Below are 14,650 nucleotides of genomic sequence, written 5' to 3'. Positions count from 1 at the left end.
GCTGTTTTCCCCAATCTGTAAGACATGGTGTATACGACCCGGGACAACCGGGAGATCTGGGAAAAACCCGGGAATTTGTTCATCCGGGAGAAAACCAGGAAAAACCAGGGAATTTTTTAGAATTCTGGAAATTTTTCGTTGTTTTAGTTTCCAGTTAAATTTGTGTAACTTTGACTGGTAAGAACCAATACTCTAACAAAGGATATTAGTGTATCCCGCTACTCCAGAATAATACTGCAGCATTAAAACATGACCGAGAGAAAAAAATGAAAATAAAACTTAAATTGCAAAGGAAATGCGCCATATAAAATAACACAGTGCACGTACAAGTGTCTGTCAACAGCAAAATGTGTTAAAGGCTGTAGGAAGACTATGCAATGCTTCATAACAACGAATTGCCTGCGATGAGTGTGGCATCACAACTGTTTAAATTAGATTCATTTAAGCAGTTACGAGCGGGCTCATGCACACGCGTATGAGTGATACCTTCTCCCGCTTCTGGCTACAGAAATGTGGCTGTTGGCTGTGCAAGCAGCAGTAGCAGCAACCAGCCACATGGGGTACCTTGAAAAATTTTACTGGCGCGCCCAAGCTGCCACATTCACGCGTGCGCAGCAGTCCTGGATCTAGTGGAGGGGGGGGGGGGGGGGCAAACAGTTGTATCTGAACCGGGCAACAATTGCGGGGGGAGAGGGCAGATTCATATTCATGAGGGGGAAAAAACCTTCTTTTACAAAGCACCTAGCATCCGGCGCACGTCGGTCTGTCGATTGTTCATATGATTTTGAAATGCACCTCTGCTGGTTTTTGGACATTTTTGAACACATTCTAAGTTGATTTTTGAATGCGTGCATAGTGTACATGATATCTCTGCCAGGGGAATCCTCATCACATCTAGACATGAACTTTCCTCCAGACAAAACGGGACGGGGCTATACGAGCTGAGCGGAATGAAGCCGAAGCGGTGAATGCCAACTGCTGCTTGTTTATGTGGTTGATTTGGTTTGCAAATGTTCAGCGTTATTATAATTACTAGCGAAATCCATAGATTCAGATTACCATAGTTGAAATAAATGACTAACAGGAATAACAGGTAAGAAAGATTATGTATTATCTTCTCGGTGTATCCAAGAAAGTGAATTTTGACGCAAAATTTTTGGCCACATCGCTACATTAGACACGGCCAGTTGTAGTCACGAGCTAGCAGCTGCTTGAGTTCCATTCTGGGAGTAGTGCGGAAAATGCATTGTACGAACACATACTAACACCTAACCGGAGAATAATCGCTGGATAACTAAACCAGTGATTGTGGCAGGGTTAGTAAAGTTAAACGGAGAATGAGTTTTGACAGTAGTAGGAATAGTTACAGAGTTAGTGATGACAAGATTGTTTGTTAGTACGAGGAAGGAGAAGAAATGGGGACATCACACAAATTATGGAAGAATATGACTATTCCAAATTCATACAAAAATTTTATTCTCGTGCATGAAACTGGAGCATATGAATGAAATTTGAAACTAGTTCCTAACATAAAGCTTTTTGATTGTAGCAGGAAAATAGATATTTTGTGCTGCTACTTCGTGAATTATATTGCTGTAATATAAAAATGATCATTATTGCCAAAACAGTCTTCCTTATTTAGTGTGTGTTACAATTGTTGCAGTATTGGAATGGCCTATTTCATTTTATCCAGGAAACAGTGACAAAACAGATGTAGTTAGATTGAGAAACCACACCATTCTTGGGTACTATTTGTATTAACAGCTTTTTCAGTATTAGACGACATTTCGATTTATCATGTAGCAAAATGTTTGACAAACTTTGATGAGGTAATAGCTCTTTCGCAGAAAGGAAAGCACACCATGTAAAGCTGTAGCAAGATTAGAGAGAGAAATCACTAGGACCTAAGGATTGAAGAAATGTGTACTGTCTTACATGTCTCTTGTCTTTACTGGTTTTAGGTATCCTATATTTAATTTTATGTCACACAGAAGAGCAAGTTATTAGCTAATAGGTAATAAAGAGTCTTGATTTTGTGAATAGTTCCCGTTCTCCTTTCCCATCCAGTATTAATTGCATGTTTTTTAAAAATAAGAGGGGCAGAATGTCAAACCGGCTGACTGGGAGAAGGAGAGACACTACAGGAATTTTAATTTCCACAGTCCTGAAATAGTTTGATGGGATCCGTTACAAAATATACACCTTAGAGTTACACAGAGCGAAATACAGTGATGTGTGGTATAAGAATGTTGTTTGAAGAGGCGTGGCACTGCACTTTGGCACACTTAAGACCAAATAACATCTCTTACATTTCCTCTCAGATATATGTTTTATGTATCAGACTCTTCAGAAAGATGTGCGCTACAAAATGAACTTTTTTGAAAAAATTTTTTTTTTGTGTGTGTGCAGAGCAGTCTGAGCTATAGTGGAGGGTCTCCACGTGACACGTGTTTACGTTTAGTGATTTTTGTGTTTCCTCTTCGTTTACTGCTCTCACTTCAAATGAAAACAAGACAGATTTCTGTGGTTGGGAGCTACCAAGTGAATTAAAATACATTCACATAATTATGGTAGGCTAAAATGTGTTACTAGTTTCAGAATTTATTTTATTTCCACCTTTCTGACAGTCAAGCATTAATCACCTTGCAGAACAGTGTAGTTATTTTTGTCGGTTTTCTAAAGAAATTTGGCTTTTATTAAGCTTTCCTGCTGAGGCAGTAAATTTGACACGCAGTGTTTAATTCCACTCCATTGGCTAGTTTCAACTGTTCACTGCATTTCAAGTGCACGATTCCATCTTCTAGCACGTACGGAATTATGCCATAATAAAGATCCAAACATGAGATAATACAGTACTGGTACACCAAGAAAATTTACATCCTGAAAACCACACTGAAAAGCTTAATATGAGGTTGAGGCCTACATCATTGGGAATCTGGACATGCGAATGTGCGCTTTAAGTCAAACTATGCTTTTTAGTATGGTTCACGAACTTCTGATGCTCTTGGCGTGTCCTCTGATGTCTTGTTTCTCTTATGACATAATGTAAGAAAGATCTTTTAATGTTTTACATGTACGAACATACGGGCTTCCTACGTCACCGTAGCTGTGCAAGCGTGGTGACGCCTCTTATCTGGTGCTCTCTGGCAACTGCTGAAATGAATCTATTTTTAACAGGTCGCAGGAAAATATTGAGAATTGCGGTTCGAAAAGCGATATTTTCAAAGTAAATTTCCTTTTACGCAAAAGGAACTACGTGCAAGAATGTACAATGAATTTCTTAAATCGCAGAGTGTTTGCTCTCATTTAAAAATCAACTCTTTGATGACGAGCCATTTAGAAGAATTTTGAGCCCAGAAGATCAGAGATTTATGTCGGTATTAAAAATTTTACTGGTGTATTTGTGTGATGTATCTTAAAGTGGAACATGCACTAAACAGATCAACATTATATGTGAAAGCTTAGCTTCTCCTGTAGCTTATTAATATTCGAGACAAATATTCTATGTGAAAGCTTTGCTTTTCGTGTAGCAACACTATGGATATTAACTTAAGCCATCAACTTTTCCTTTGGTGGAATTCGAATTTATACTTTCTTAATACAAAAATATGCAGCATACATGTTGCTGCCCATCAAAGATCTTCCCAGAACGTGTTTTTTCCCCCTGAGTTTCATTTTGTAAAGTGCTGAGAAATTCTATGCTGCTGTATAAAACCATATCCGTTCAAAGGATTGATAAGTTTTACAGTTCTGACGGAAAGTATAATGTCACTTAACAGGGAAAAAGTGTATTTTCACATGGGAGAAAATGTATTTTTCACTGGGAGATCCAGGAATGTTTTCTCCTTGTCCCCGTATACACCCTGTAAGAGATATGTGTGTTCCATAATTGTTCTATTCCAATGTTATAAGACTTATTCCACTGTCTACAGTAGATACCCTGTGGAGAGTTTGCTGTGTGAATGCCATGACATGACATGTATCAAAATGGTCATGTGCACTGATGTACATCCAGCACACATTGACACAGATATAAAGGAAAATTGGCTGCTCTTTTGGCTAGGCCATGTACCTTTTGTAGCTCATACAGTATATTCTGTATATTGCGTCTTTTGTGATGTACGTAGATTGCTGGGCTTCGTTTAGAAGGAAGATATCAACTCAAACTAACATTTATTTGTCTTGTAAAGTAGTTTTTTTCTGTCAGATTTATACCTTTTGTGTTTATATTTTGAGATGTCTTACACATGAAGCTGTTCTCATCCTTATTGGTAACAGGTATAGTTGATTTGAAATAAATTTGTGGTTGACTGTTCAGTGAGTCAAAATATGGGGAAGAGGCATCATACAATTGTTGTTCTTTGTTGCACTGCACATGCTTATTGTGATGCTGTCTCTAGAGAGCATGAGGATTTATAAGTGATACCATACTGCAAATTGTCTAGCATTGCTGCTGCTCCTCCATTGACTCACTTGTGAAACACAAAGCTGTTTCTGTCAAACAAAGTGTGCTACTTTACATATCATTTCACCTCTGTTATGATCTCTTCAGATACTAGTGTCTCCGTTTTCTTGTAATGAAGACGAAATACAAATTCAAGCAAACCGTTCTCTTATTTTTGTACAGCAAGTAAATGAACGATCTCTCATCATCCATTTGCACGTTTTGTACATCATCCACCTTTAATATACGTCCATGATTCTGCCTGAGATTTTGTATAATGTTTGTATGAGATTTGTCTTAGTGGATGGCGCGCTATTGTTTTCCAGCATTTGTATACAAGAATTCGTTTCCTGACGGATGCATCATTGTAGCACCTGGTTATTGAAATATATTGTTCTGCGTCAGTTTTGGGACAGAATGATCCATAAAGTGAAACAGCATTACTCTGTTATAGTTATGCTAAATAGCTTACAAATTACTGACAGATTGCTACTTACCGTAAGCATTTTGGCCCGAGATGCTGGAAATGGTGGCTATGTGTGTGTGTGTGTGTGTGTGTGTGTGTGTGTGTGTGTGTGTGTGTGTGTGTGTGTGTGTGTGTGTGTGTTTTGCCTTCTACTTATGAAGCTGTGGCCAAAAGCTATAAGTGAGTGTCTTTTAATTGTGTTGTCTGCAACTTTTTGTTTCTTCTTCACAGTAAGTAGCAATCTGTCTTTTCCTACATTGCTGATATTCTTTTCTGGAGTTTCCATTGTTTGATTACACATTACTGAATTGTTTAAGAATTACTATATTGAGCAGAGTAAGATTTATGTTACTAGTTACATAAGCTCCCTCTTGTATGTCTATTTAACTTTTCAGACCTTTTCTTATTTCTACTAATGTTATGAGTGTACTACAGAATTCTGAAATATTTCTTTTAGGTGCTCCTGTGCGGTGGATCTGCGAAAATCCCGATAATTCAGCAATCTGTCTCAGAAATGTTTCCCAGTTCAGAGTTATTATGTAGTGTAAATCCCGATGAACTGATTGCCCTGGGTGCTGCGAAGCATGGTAGTTATCTGAAAGAACCATTTGACCCAGGTTGTGATCATCTATCATATGATATCCCAGTTGTAACAAAATCAATTTTTATGAAGGTAAGGAACTCAGTTAGTGTAGTTCTGATTTAGTCCTATATCATCACATGATCTCCTTGTGAAGATCAGCAGTTAGGAACTTCTTGAGTGGCTTTGAATGGTTGGTGTGCGTAAATACTTTTATTATTATTATTATTTCTTTACTTTCTCAGACGTTAAGTCTGGTTAAAAATGGGACGTGACGCGGACCTTGATCAAGCATCACTTCCTTTTAACTGTACGGTATATGTTATATTGCATTTAGGAACTTTCGGGTAATTGAACATGTATCAATAATTACGGATTTCTGTAGTTGTATATACAAGTCTGGATGTAGCTGTATTGCATTGATGTAATGGTGGATATTGTGTGGTATGACTCCTGTAGTTGATAGTATGATTGGTATAATGTCAACTTTATCCTGATGCCACATGTCCTCGACTTCCTCAGCCAGTTGGATGTATTTTTCAATTTTTTCTCCTGTTTTCTTTTGTATATTTGTTGTATTGGGTATGGATATTTCGATTAGTTGTGTTAATTTCTTCTTTTTATTGGTGAGTATGATGTCAGGTTTGTTATGTGGTGTTGTTTTATCTTTTATAATGGTTCTGTTCCAGTAAAGTGTATGTTGTAAGGCAAGCTGTTGATGTATTATTTTTGCGACATTGTCATGTCTTCTGGGGTATTCTGTATTTGCTAGTATTGTACATCCGCTTGTGATGTGATCTACTGTTTCTGTTTGTTGTTTACAAAGTCTGCATTTATCCGTTGTGGTATTGGGATCTTTAATAATATGCTTGCTGTAATACCTGGTGTTTATTGTTTGATCCTGTATTGCAATCATGAATCCTTCTGTCTCACTGTATATATTGCCTTTTCTCAGCCATGTGTTGGATGCGTCTTGATCGATGTGTGGCTGTGTTAGATGATACGGGTGCTTGCCATGTAGTGTTTTCATTTTCCAATTTACTTTCTTCATGTCTGTTGATGTTATGTGATCTAAAGGGTTGTAGAAGTGGTTATGAAATTGCAGTGGTGTAGCCGATGTATTTATATGAGTGATTGCCTTATGTATTTTGCTAGTTTCTGCTCGTTCTAGAAAGAATTTTCTTAAATTGTCTACCTGTCCATAATGTAGGTTTTTTATGTCGATAAATCCCCTTCCTGCTTCCTTTCTGCTTAATGTGAATCTTTCTGTTGCTGAATGTATGTGATGTATTCTATATTTGTGGCATTGTGATCGTGTTACTGTATTGAGTGCTTCTAGGTCTGTGTTACTCCATTTCACTACTCCAAATGAGTAGGTCAATATTGGTATGGCATAGGTATTTATAGCTTTTGTCTTGTTTCTTGCTGTCAATTCTGTTTTCAGTATTTTTGTTAGTCTTTGTCTATATTTTTCTTTTAGTTCTTCTTTGATATTTGTATTATCTATTCCTATTTTTTGTCTGTATCCTAGATATTTATAGGCATCCGTTTTTTCCATCGCTTCTATGCAGTCGCTGTGGTTATCCAATATGTAATCTGCTTGTTTAGTATGTTTTCCCTTGACTATGCTATTTTTCTTACATTTGTCTGTTCCAAAAGCCATATTTATATCATTGCTGAATCCTTCTGTTATCTTTAGTAATTGGTTGAGTTGTTGATTTGTTGCTGCCAGTAGTTTTAGATCATCCGTGTATAGCAAATGTGTGATTTTGTGTGGGTATGTTCCAGTAATATTGTATCCATAATTTGTATTATTTAGCATGTTGGATAGTGGGTTCAGAGCAAGGCAGAACCAGAAAGGACTTAATGAGTTTCCTTGGTATATTCCACGCTTAATCTGTATTGGCTGTGATGTGATATTATTTGAATTTGTTTGGATTTTAAGTGTGGTTTTCCAATTTTTCATTACTATGTTTAGGAACTGTATCAATTTAGGATCTACTTTGTATATTTCCAATATTTGTAGTAACCATGAGTGGGGTACACTATCAAAAGCTTTTTGGTAATCAATGTATGCGTAGTGTAGCGACCTTTGTTTAGTTTTAGCTTGGTATGTCACCTCTGTATCTATTATCAGTTGCTCTTTACATCCTCGTGCTCCTTTGCAACAGCCCTTTTGTTCTTCATTTATAATTTTGTTCTGTGTTGTATGTGTCATTAATTTCTGTTTAATGACTGAAGTTAATATTTTGTATATTGTTGGTAGGCATGTTATGGGGCGATATTTAGCTGGGTTTGCTGTGTCTGCTTGATCTTTAGGTTTCAGATAGGTTATTGCATGTGCAAGTGTATCAGGGAATGTGTATGGGTCTGCAATGTAACTGTTAAATAATTTAGTTAGATGTGAATGTGTTGAGGTGAACTTCTTTAACCAGAAATTTGCTATTTTGTCATTTCCAGGGGCTTTCCAATTGTGAGTAGAATTAATTGCTTGGGTGACTTCATGTTGCAAAATTATCACTTCAGGCATTTGTGGTATCATCATGTATGTGTCTGTTTCTGCTTGTATCCACCGTGCATGCCTGTTATGTTGTACCGGGTTTGACCATATGTTGCTCCAGAAGTGTTCCATGTCTTTTATGTTTGGTGGATTGTTTATTTTAATGTGTGTGTTATCTATTGTGTGGTAAAATTTCTTTTGGTTTGTGTTGAATGTTTGGTTTTGTTTCCTTCTATTTTCACTTTTTTTGTATCTTCTAAGTCGTTTGGCCAATGCTTGTAATTTCTGCTTCTTTTCATCTAATTGCTCTATTGCTTCTTGTTGTGAGATTTTACCTAACCTTTTCCGTTTTTTTTCCGAGATTTCATTTCTTATAAATTGTGTTAGCTGTCCGATGTCTTTTCTCAGTTTTTCTATTTTGATCTGTAGCCTGTGTTGCCATGCTGGTTGTGTGGGTTTCTTCTGTGTGTTGGTTGGTTCTGATCTCTGCCTAGTGTGTATATTTAGTGTAGTGAGTCCTCCTATATAAACCAGTAGTTGTAACTCTTCCATAGTTGTATTTTCATTTATTTTGTTGTGTATGATTGTGTTGATAGTTTTTATTGTTGTTTCGACTTGTGGGTTATTTGGTGGTCTACGCAAGAATGGTCTAATGTCTGTATTTGTGTCTTTGTATTCTATATATGTTAGCTGAAATTTTTCTTCTATATCTAACATCTGTGTCACTTCGTGTTCTATTTGTGCTTGTTCTGGTGGCTGTCTTAAGATTTCGTTTTCCTCTGATTGTTTAATTGGTGCATGTTGTTCTTTGTTTGTTTGCTCTGGGATGTTTGAGTCCATTACTGTATTTTCTTCTTCTTCTGATTGCACATTATTTTGTTCCAGTATTTGTTGTACTTGATGTTTGATGTTTTCTAATTCTGACTGGGGTATCCTGTTATTTTTTATTATTACACGGATCTGATCAGCTAATCGTTGTTCTGTTAAAAATTTTAATTCTGGGTATCTGGTAATAAATGTTGTGTATACTTGTGATCTGTATCCAGTTGTGTTGGTTCCTAGGTTTGTTGCTTGGTAATAACAGAACATGAGGTGTCGATTAACTTCATCTGACCATCTCATCCTCTGTCTTTGTTTTCCTTCTAGGGTGGTTGCAGGAAGCATATCCTGCAAAACACCTCTATTTGGATTTAAATCATTTTCCAGTTGGCTAGCAGTGTAGTTACCATTGTGGGCGGGCATAGGGTTCAAGCGTCGTCCCCGACCATGACGGCGCTTGTCCGAGGCTTCTTTAGTTCTGTCCTGAACCAACTAATCACACTAAAAGGGGGGTTAGCCCTATTAGTGGTTTGTTCTTTTCGTCGCCTTTTACGACTGGCAGAACATACCGGAGGCCGATTCTTTTCCCGGGCCTCATTATTATTATTATTATTATTATTATTATTATTATTATTATTATTATTTCTTGTGTTGGTGTCAGTTCAGATCATGTTAAGCTTTGTTGGCAGTGAGCTTCATTTTCTTCTTTTCTCAAAATTTCTTCATTCAGTTTCTTCCAATTTTGTTGTTATAAAAATTAATTTCCACACAGTTGTGGAAATTAAAATTAATCTCCAGTTAGCAGCAACATAGAGTGGTTGATATAATGCTTGCAGGCTTCTTCCTTGTTATACTTTCTGTTTCCTGATAACAACGGTTTTTCAGATATTAGCATGCTTCACCAAAACCAGTTTCAGATTCAGGATAAGTTGTATAATTTAAATGAAAACTGTGATCCATTTAACGTAAACTGAATTTTAAAACTATTGCTCTGGTTCATCATGTAAAGAACATACTGAATTTTGTTCTTTAAGTCAGATAATTTCGAAAGCGTTACGGAGATGATAGATAAACTCCAGTGGAAGACTCTGCAAGAGAGACGCTCAGTAGCTCGGTACAGGCTTTTGTTGAAGTTGGGAGAACAAACCTTCACCAAGGAGTCAAAAAGTATATTGCTCCCTCCTACGTATATCTCGCGAAGAGACCATGAGGATAAAATCAGAGAGATTAGAGCCCACACAGAGGCATACTGACAATCTTTCTTTCCACGAACAATAAGAGACTGGAATGGAAGGGAGAACCCGATAGAGGTACTCAAGGTACCCCCCGCCACACACAATCAGGTGTCTTGCAGAGTATGGATGTAGATGTAGATATTACTATATAACTAATTCCTTGAATATAATAGAGGGAAACATTCCACGTGGGAAAAATATATTTAAAAACAAAGATGATGTGACTTACCAAACGAAAGCGCTGGCACGTCGATAGACACAAACACACACAAACATGCACACAAAATTCTAGCTTTCGCAACCAGCGGTTGCTTCGTCGGGAAAGAGGGAAGGAGAGGGAAAGACGAAAGGATGTGGGTTTTAAGGGAGAGGGTAAGGAGTCATTCCAATCCCAGGAGCGGAAAGATTTACCTTAGGGGGAAAAAAAAGGACAGGCACACACTCGCGCGCGCGCGCACACACACACATATCCATCCGCACATACACAGTCACAAAACTGTGAGACTGTGTATGTGCGGGTGGATATGTGTGTGTGTGTGTGTGAGTGTATACCCCTTTTTTCCCCCTAAGGTAAGTCCTTCTGCTTCCGGGATTGGAATGACTCCTTACCCTCTCCCTTAAAACCCACATCCTTTCATCTTTCCCTCTCCTTCCCTCTTTCCTGATGAAGCAACCGCTGGTTGCGAAAGCTAGAATTTTGTGTGCATGTTTGTGTTTGTTTGTGTGTCTATCGACGTGCCAGCGCTTTCGTTCGGTAAGTCACATCATCTTTGTTTTTAAATATAACTAATTCCTTGATGTGATAACAATCCATTTTTATATTTCAAGAAGAAAACTTAAGTTCACATTGTCATAAACAAGGGTATTTCATATAAGGAGGTAAAAAGCTAATAATTATAGTGGAAAACTAGTTGAAATGGAATTGTTGAAATTTACATCACATAAAGAACTTAAACTTTATGATTAAAGACCACTCGATGAAAAGCAGAAGTGTTGGGATGTTGACAGGCACAGACAAAAGAAAGAACACTTGCAGACTTTTGTAGTTATCCATTGAAGAGTTAGAGTATAACACACACACACACACACACACACACACACACACACACACACACACACACACACACACACACAAAAATAGACTAATGGTGCCAATGCTGTTTTGCGGCAGATGCAGTGGTTGTGATGGGGGTAGAACGTGCTGGGTGCTTGGATTGGGCCTTGGTCTGCCACAGGGATATAATCCCTGTGTCATGGGGTTGGGAGTTAGGGTTGGCATAGGGATGGGCTAGGCTGTTCTGTAGTTTGGGTGAGCGACAGAACACCACTTTAGGAGGGATGGGAAGGATCCCTGGTAGGATGTCCCTCATTTCAGAGCAGGATGAGATATAATCATAGCCCTGGCGATGGATATGGTTCCATTGTTCCAGCCAGGGTGATGCAGGTTCACAAGGGAAGTGCTGCTTTGTAACTGACTTGTAGGGATTGTGGTAGGATTGGGGATGTGTGAGGCAATGGCACAGTAAATATGTTTGTGGACTAGGTTTGGGGATGGGGGTTGTATCATGTGTCTGTGAAAACCGTTGTGAAGGCTTCAGCATGTTGAGCAAGGGGGTTCTCACCACTGCAGATATGTCATCCTTGGGTGGCTATGCATCATGCGAGGGATTTTTTCTTGTGAAAGGGATAACAGCTGTTGAAATACAAGTATCGTTGGTGGTTAGTCAGTTTAATGTGGACAGAAGTGTGGATGGAGCCATCAGAGAGGTGGATGTCAGCATGCAGGAAGGGTACACGTTTGGTAGAGAAGGACCAGGTGAAACGTAGGGGAGGAAAAGGCGTTAAGGTTGTGAAGGAATGTAGATAAGTTTCAACCCCATCCCCACCCCACTGAACCTAGTCAATGAACAGATTTCCTGTGCCATATCCTCACACACCCTCAATCCTTCCACCACCCCAAAAATCAGTTACAAAGAACCGCCCCCTTTGTCACCCAGTATCACCTTGGACTGGAACAACTGAAATATACCTTTCCCCGGAGCTTTGATTATCTCTCATCCTACGCTGAAATGAGGGACATTCTATCCAAGATCTTTCCTACCCCTCCTAAAGTAGTGTTCTGTCACCTATCCACCCTACACAACATGCTAGTCCATCCCTATGCCACTGCCAACCACTTGACACAGGGATTATATCCGTGTAGCAGACAAAGCTGCAAAACCTGCCCAATCCATCCACCCTGCACCACCTCCTCCAGTCCTGTCACAGGCATTTCCTACCCCATCAGAAGCCAGGCAACCTGTGAAAGCAGCCATTACTCTGCTGCAAATGCAGGACAATCCTTTATGTCAGTATGACTACCAAGCAATAGTTGCAGATGAGTCATCTTGAAAACACATCATCCAGTCCCATAATCATCCTGGCCTCATTATTTGGTAACCCACTGCCCCTGCACACTTCAACTAACTTGCCCCAGGGGGCTCAGAATTCTTCCATGAGTTCGTGCATGGTGCTCACAGGGCCCCAAGTTACTGCAGACCATTCTTCCTTCCTGGGCTGCATTTCCTTCCCCGTGTCCTTTCACTGCCTTCTCTCCTTCCCCGCTGCCACCTCCTCCCCCTTCCTCAATTATCTTATTTACGTCGACCTGGCTATCCATCTGGTTTCCTGTATTCCTTGCAGTTTTGTTTCCCTCGCTTTTTCTCTTTCATCCTTTTTGGCGTTATTGGTCCCTCTTTGTGGTTTGACCCCACTTCTAAATTTTCTTATATGAATGTGTAGTGTCTGTTCTTTTGAAGCAACAGACACCACACAGATCCCACAGCTGTGAACACTATATGTAATTGGAAGGGGACATTAAGTGGAATCAGCGCCATCAAGCGAAAATGTGTACTGGATCGGTATTTCAGCCCGGGATCTCCTGCTTACTAGGGAGGTGCGATAACCATTGGGACATCCAGGACACAGCATTATCGCAACTGGGTGAACTACTTTGGTACGTCTCATGGCCAATCCACACTCCCGCCAAGTGGTACCTATCTGCAGTCCCTGTCAATTATACTCCCGTCGCTACTCAGTTTCCCACAGGAGGTCAGATGTATTTCGTGCATTCACACTGAAGAAAGTGGATCCATTGCCCGTCCAGACTTACGTGAATACTTAGTGTTTGTTCCTTCAAAAGGACACTCACCACGTAGCTACTGCAACTGTGAACACTATTTGTAAATGGAAGGGCGGTCACTGCTGTCAGCTACACAGGGACATTAAGATGATTCCACTTAATGTCCCACTGCAGCTGACTGCAGTTATCCTCCTTCCATTTACATCTAAATTTTCTGTTTGTAGTATGAGCCATTTGGGAAAGAACTCCCTCCTTAGTGTCTATGGCATGGATTCCTCTGCCCACTTCCCTCCTCTCTTCCCTCCCTGCCGTAGCCCCCCTCCACTTCGATCACCAGCACGTCTAGCCAGCGTGTGTGGTGGGACTGTTATGTACCCATCTGACTGACCCCCTTGACAACACAGGACACATTTCTGATGCCTGAGCTGTTTCCTCCTCATATGTGCCTAGGAGTGGTTGCTTGTTATTCTGGAGAATCAGAACTCACTGCTATGGCCACCATACCAGATGCTTCTTGTTATGGCTGGGTGGCATCCATGGGGAGAGCCCCTGATCGAAGTGAGTGGTATCGAGGTGAATACTTTGCACAAGAGGCATATCGAGCTCCAAAAACCTGGCCGTTCTCCTATGGCCGTGTCTTAAAGTAGTAATGTATCATTGAATGCTGCTTCTTATGATTCTGCCACCTTCCCTTCCCTGGCCACACCCTGGGAGGAGGTCCAGGCTCGCCGGCTTGGACTGAAACACCTTCCCTGCTACTGGGTCTGCACTAGGATGGACAGGGACACATTCACCCCCACAAATCCGCTATTTTTTGTGGAAAATGCAGTTGGGTTCCCTGTCGATCAAAGGTTCTTCTTCCACCCAATCTGCAGCTATTCTTGCTTGTGATCATCTTGGCAATGTCCCGCTGTCTGTTACACATCACCAGTCTCTGAATATGGTCCAGGGAGTCATTTTCCATAGGGGCCTCATCCTAAAAACTGATTAGGAACTGCAGGCTAATCTGGAACAATGGTTTGTTCATTTTGTTTAACATGTGCAGAAAGCTCTTAAAAATGCCCACACCAATATCGCCGCCTTTATTCTGGCTTTTTGGGGAGATACCCTCTCAAGAGGTCAAGGTTATGTGAGATTGGTGTGACGTGAGCCTGTATAGCCTGCCACCCACGAGTTGCTTTTGGTTCTTGGGTTTCAGGCACATGCCTTCCCAATGTACAGCAGACCCTCTATGTGGTGGCTGTGGCCACCCACTTCATGGGGGGAGCCCCTGTGTTCTGCTACCTGTGTCCGTAAATTGTCATGACCATCACACTTCGTGCTCACTAGATTGCCCAGCTTACAAGAAAGAAAGGAAGATACAAGACTATAAGTTCCTGGATCGACGATGTGTTGATGTCTTCAATTTTTGCCTCTGTTATATCCTTTCGCCCTCTTATGTGTCTCTTATCAGAGTCCTGCCCCCTCTGCTTGGCCCCTCCCCTG

The 14,650-nt window shown here is 40.1% G+C and overlaps 1 protein-coding gene across 1 annotated transcript in view; it reads left to right on the top strand.

Moving 5' to 3' along the window:
* Positions 1-14,650, top strand: part of LOC124556700 (heat shock 70 kDa protein 14-like) — a 151,140-nt gene that overhangs the window by 114,126 nt on the left and 22,364 nt on the right. Inside the window, exon 7 of the mRNA XM_047130673.1 lies at positions 5,368-5,583. Coding sequence (XP_046986629.1) covers positions 5,368-5,583 — 216 coding nt within the window. The remainder of the gene's footprint in view (positions 1-5,367; positions 5,584-14,650) is intronic.

The sequence above is a fragment of the Schistocerca americana genome, chromosome X, assembly GCF_021461395.2.
Source record: "Schistocerca americana isolate TAMUIC-IGC-003095 chromosome X, iqSchAmer2.1, whole genome shotgun sequence".
NCBI lineage: Eukaryota > Metazoa > Arthropoda > Insecta > Orthoptera > Acrididae > Schistocerca > Schistocerca americana.
Note: the sequence above shows the minus strand (reverse complement) of the source record. Positions and strands in the feature narration are given on the sequence as shown.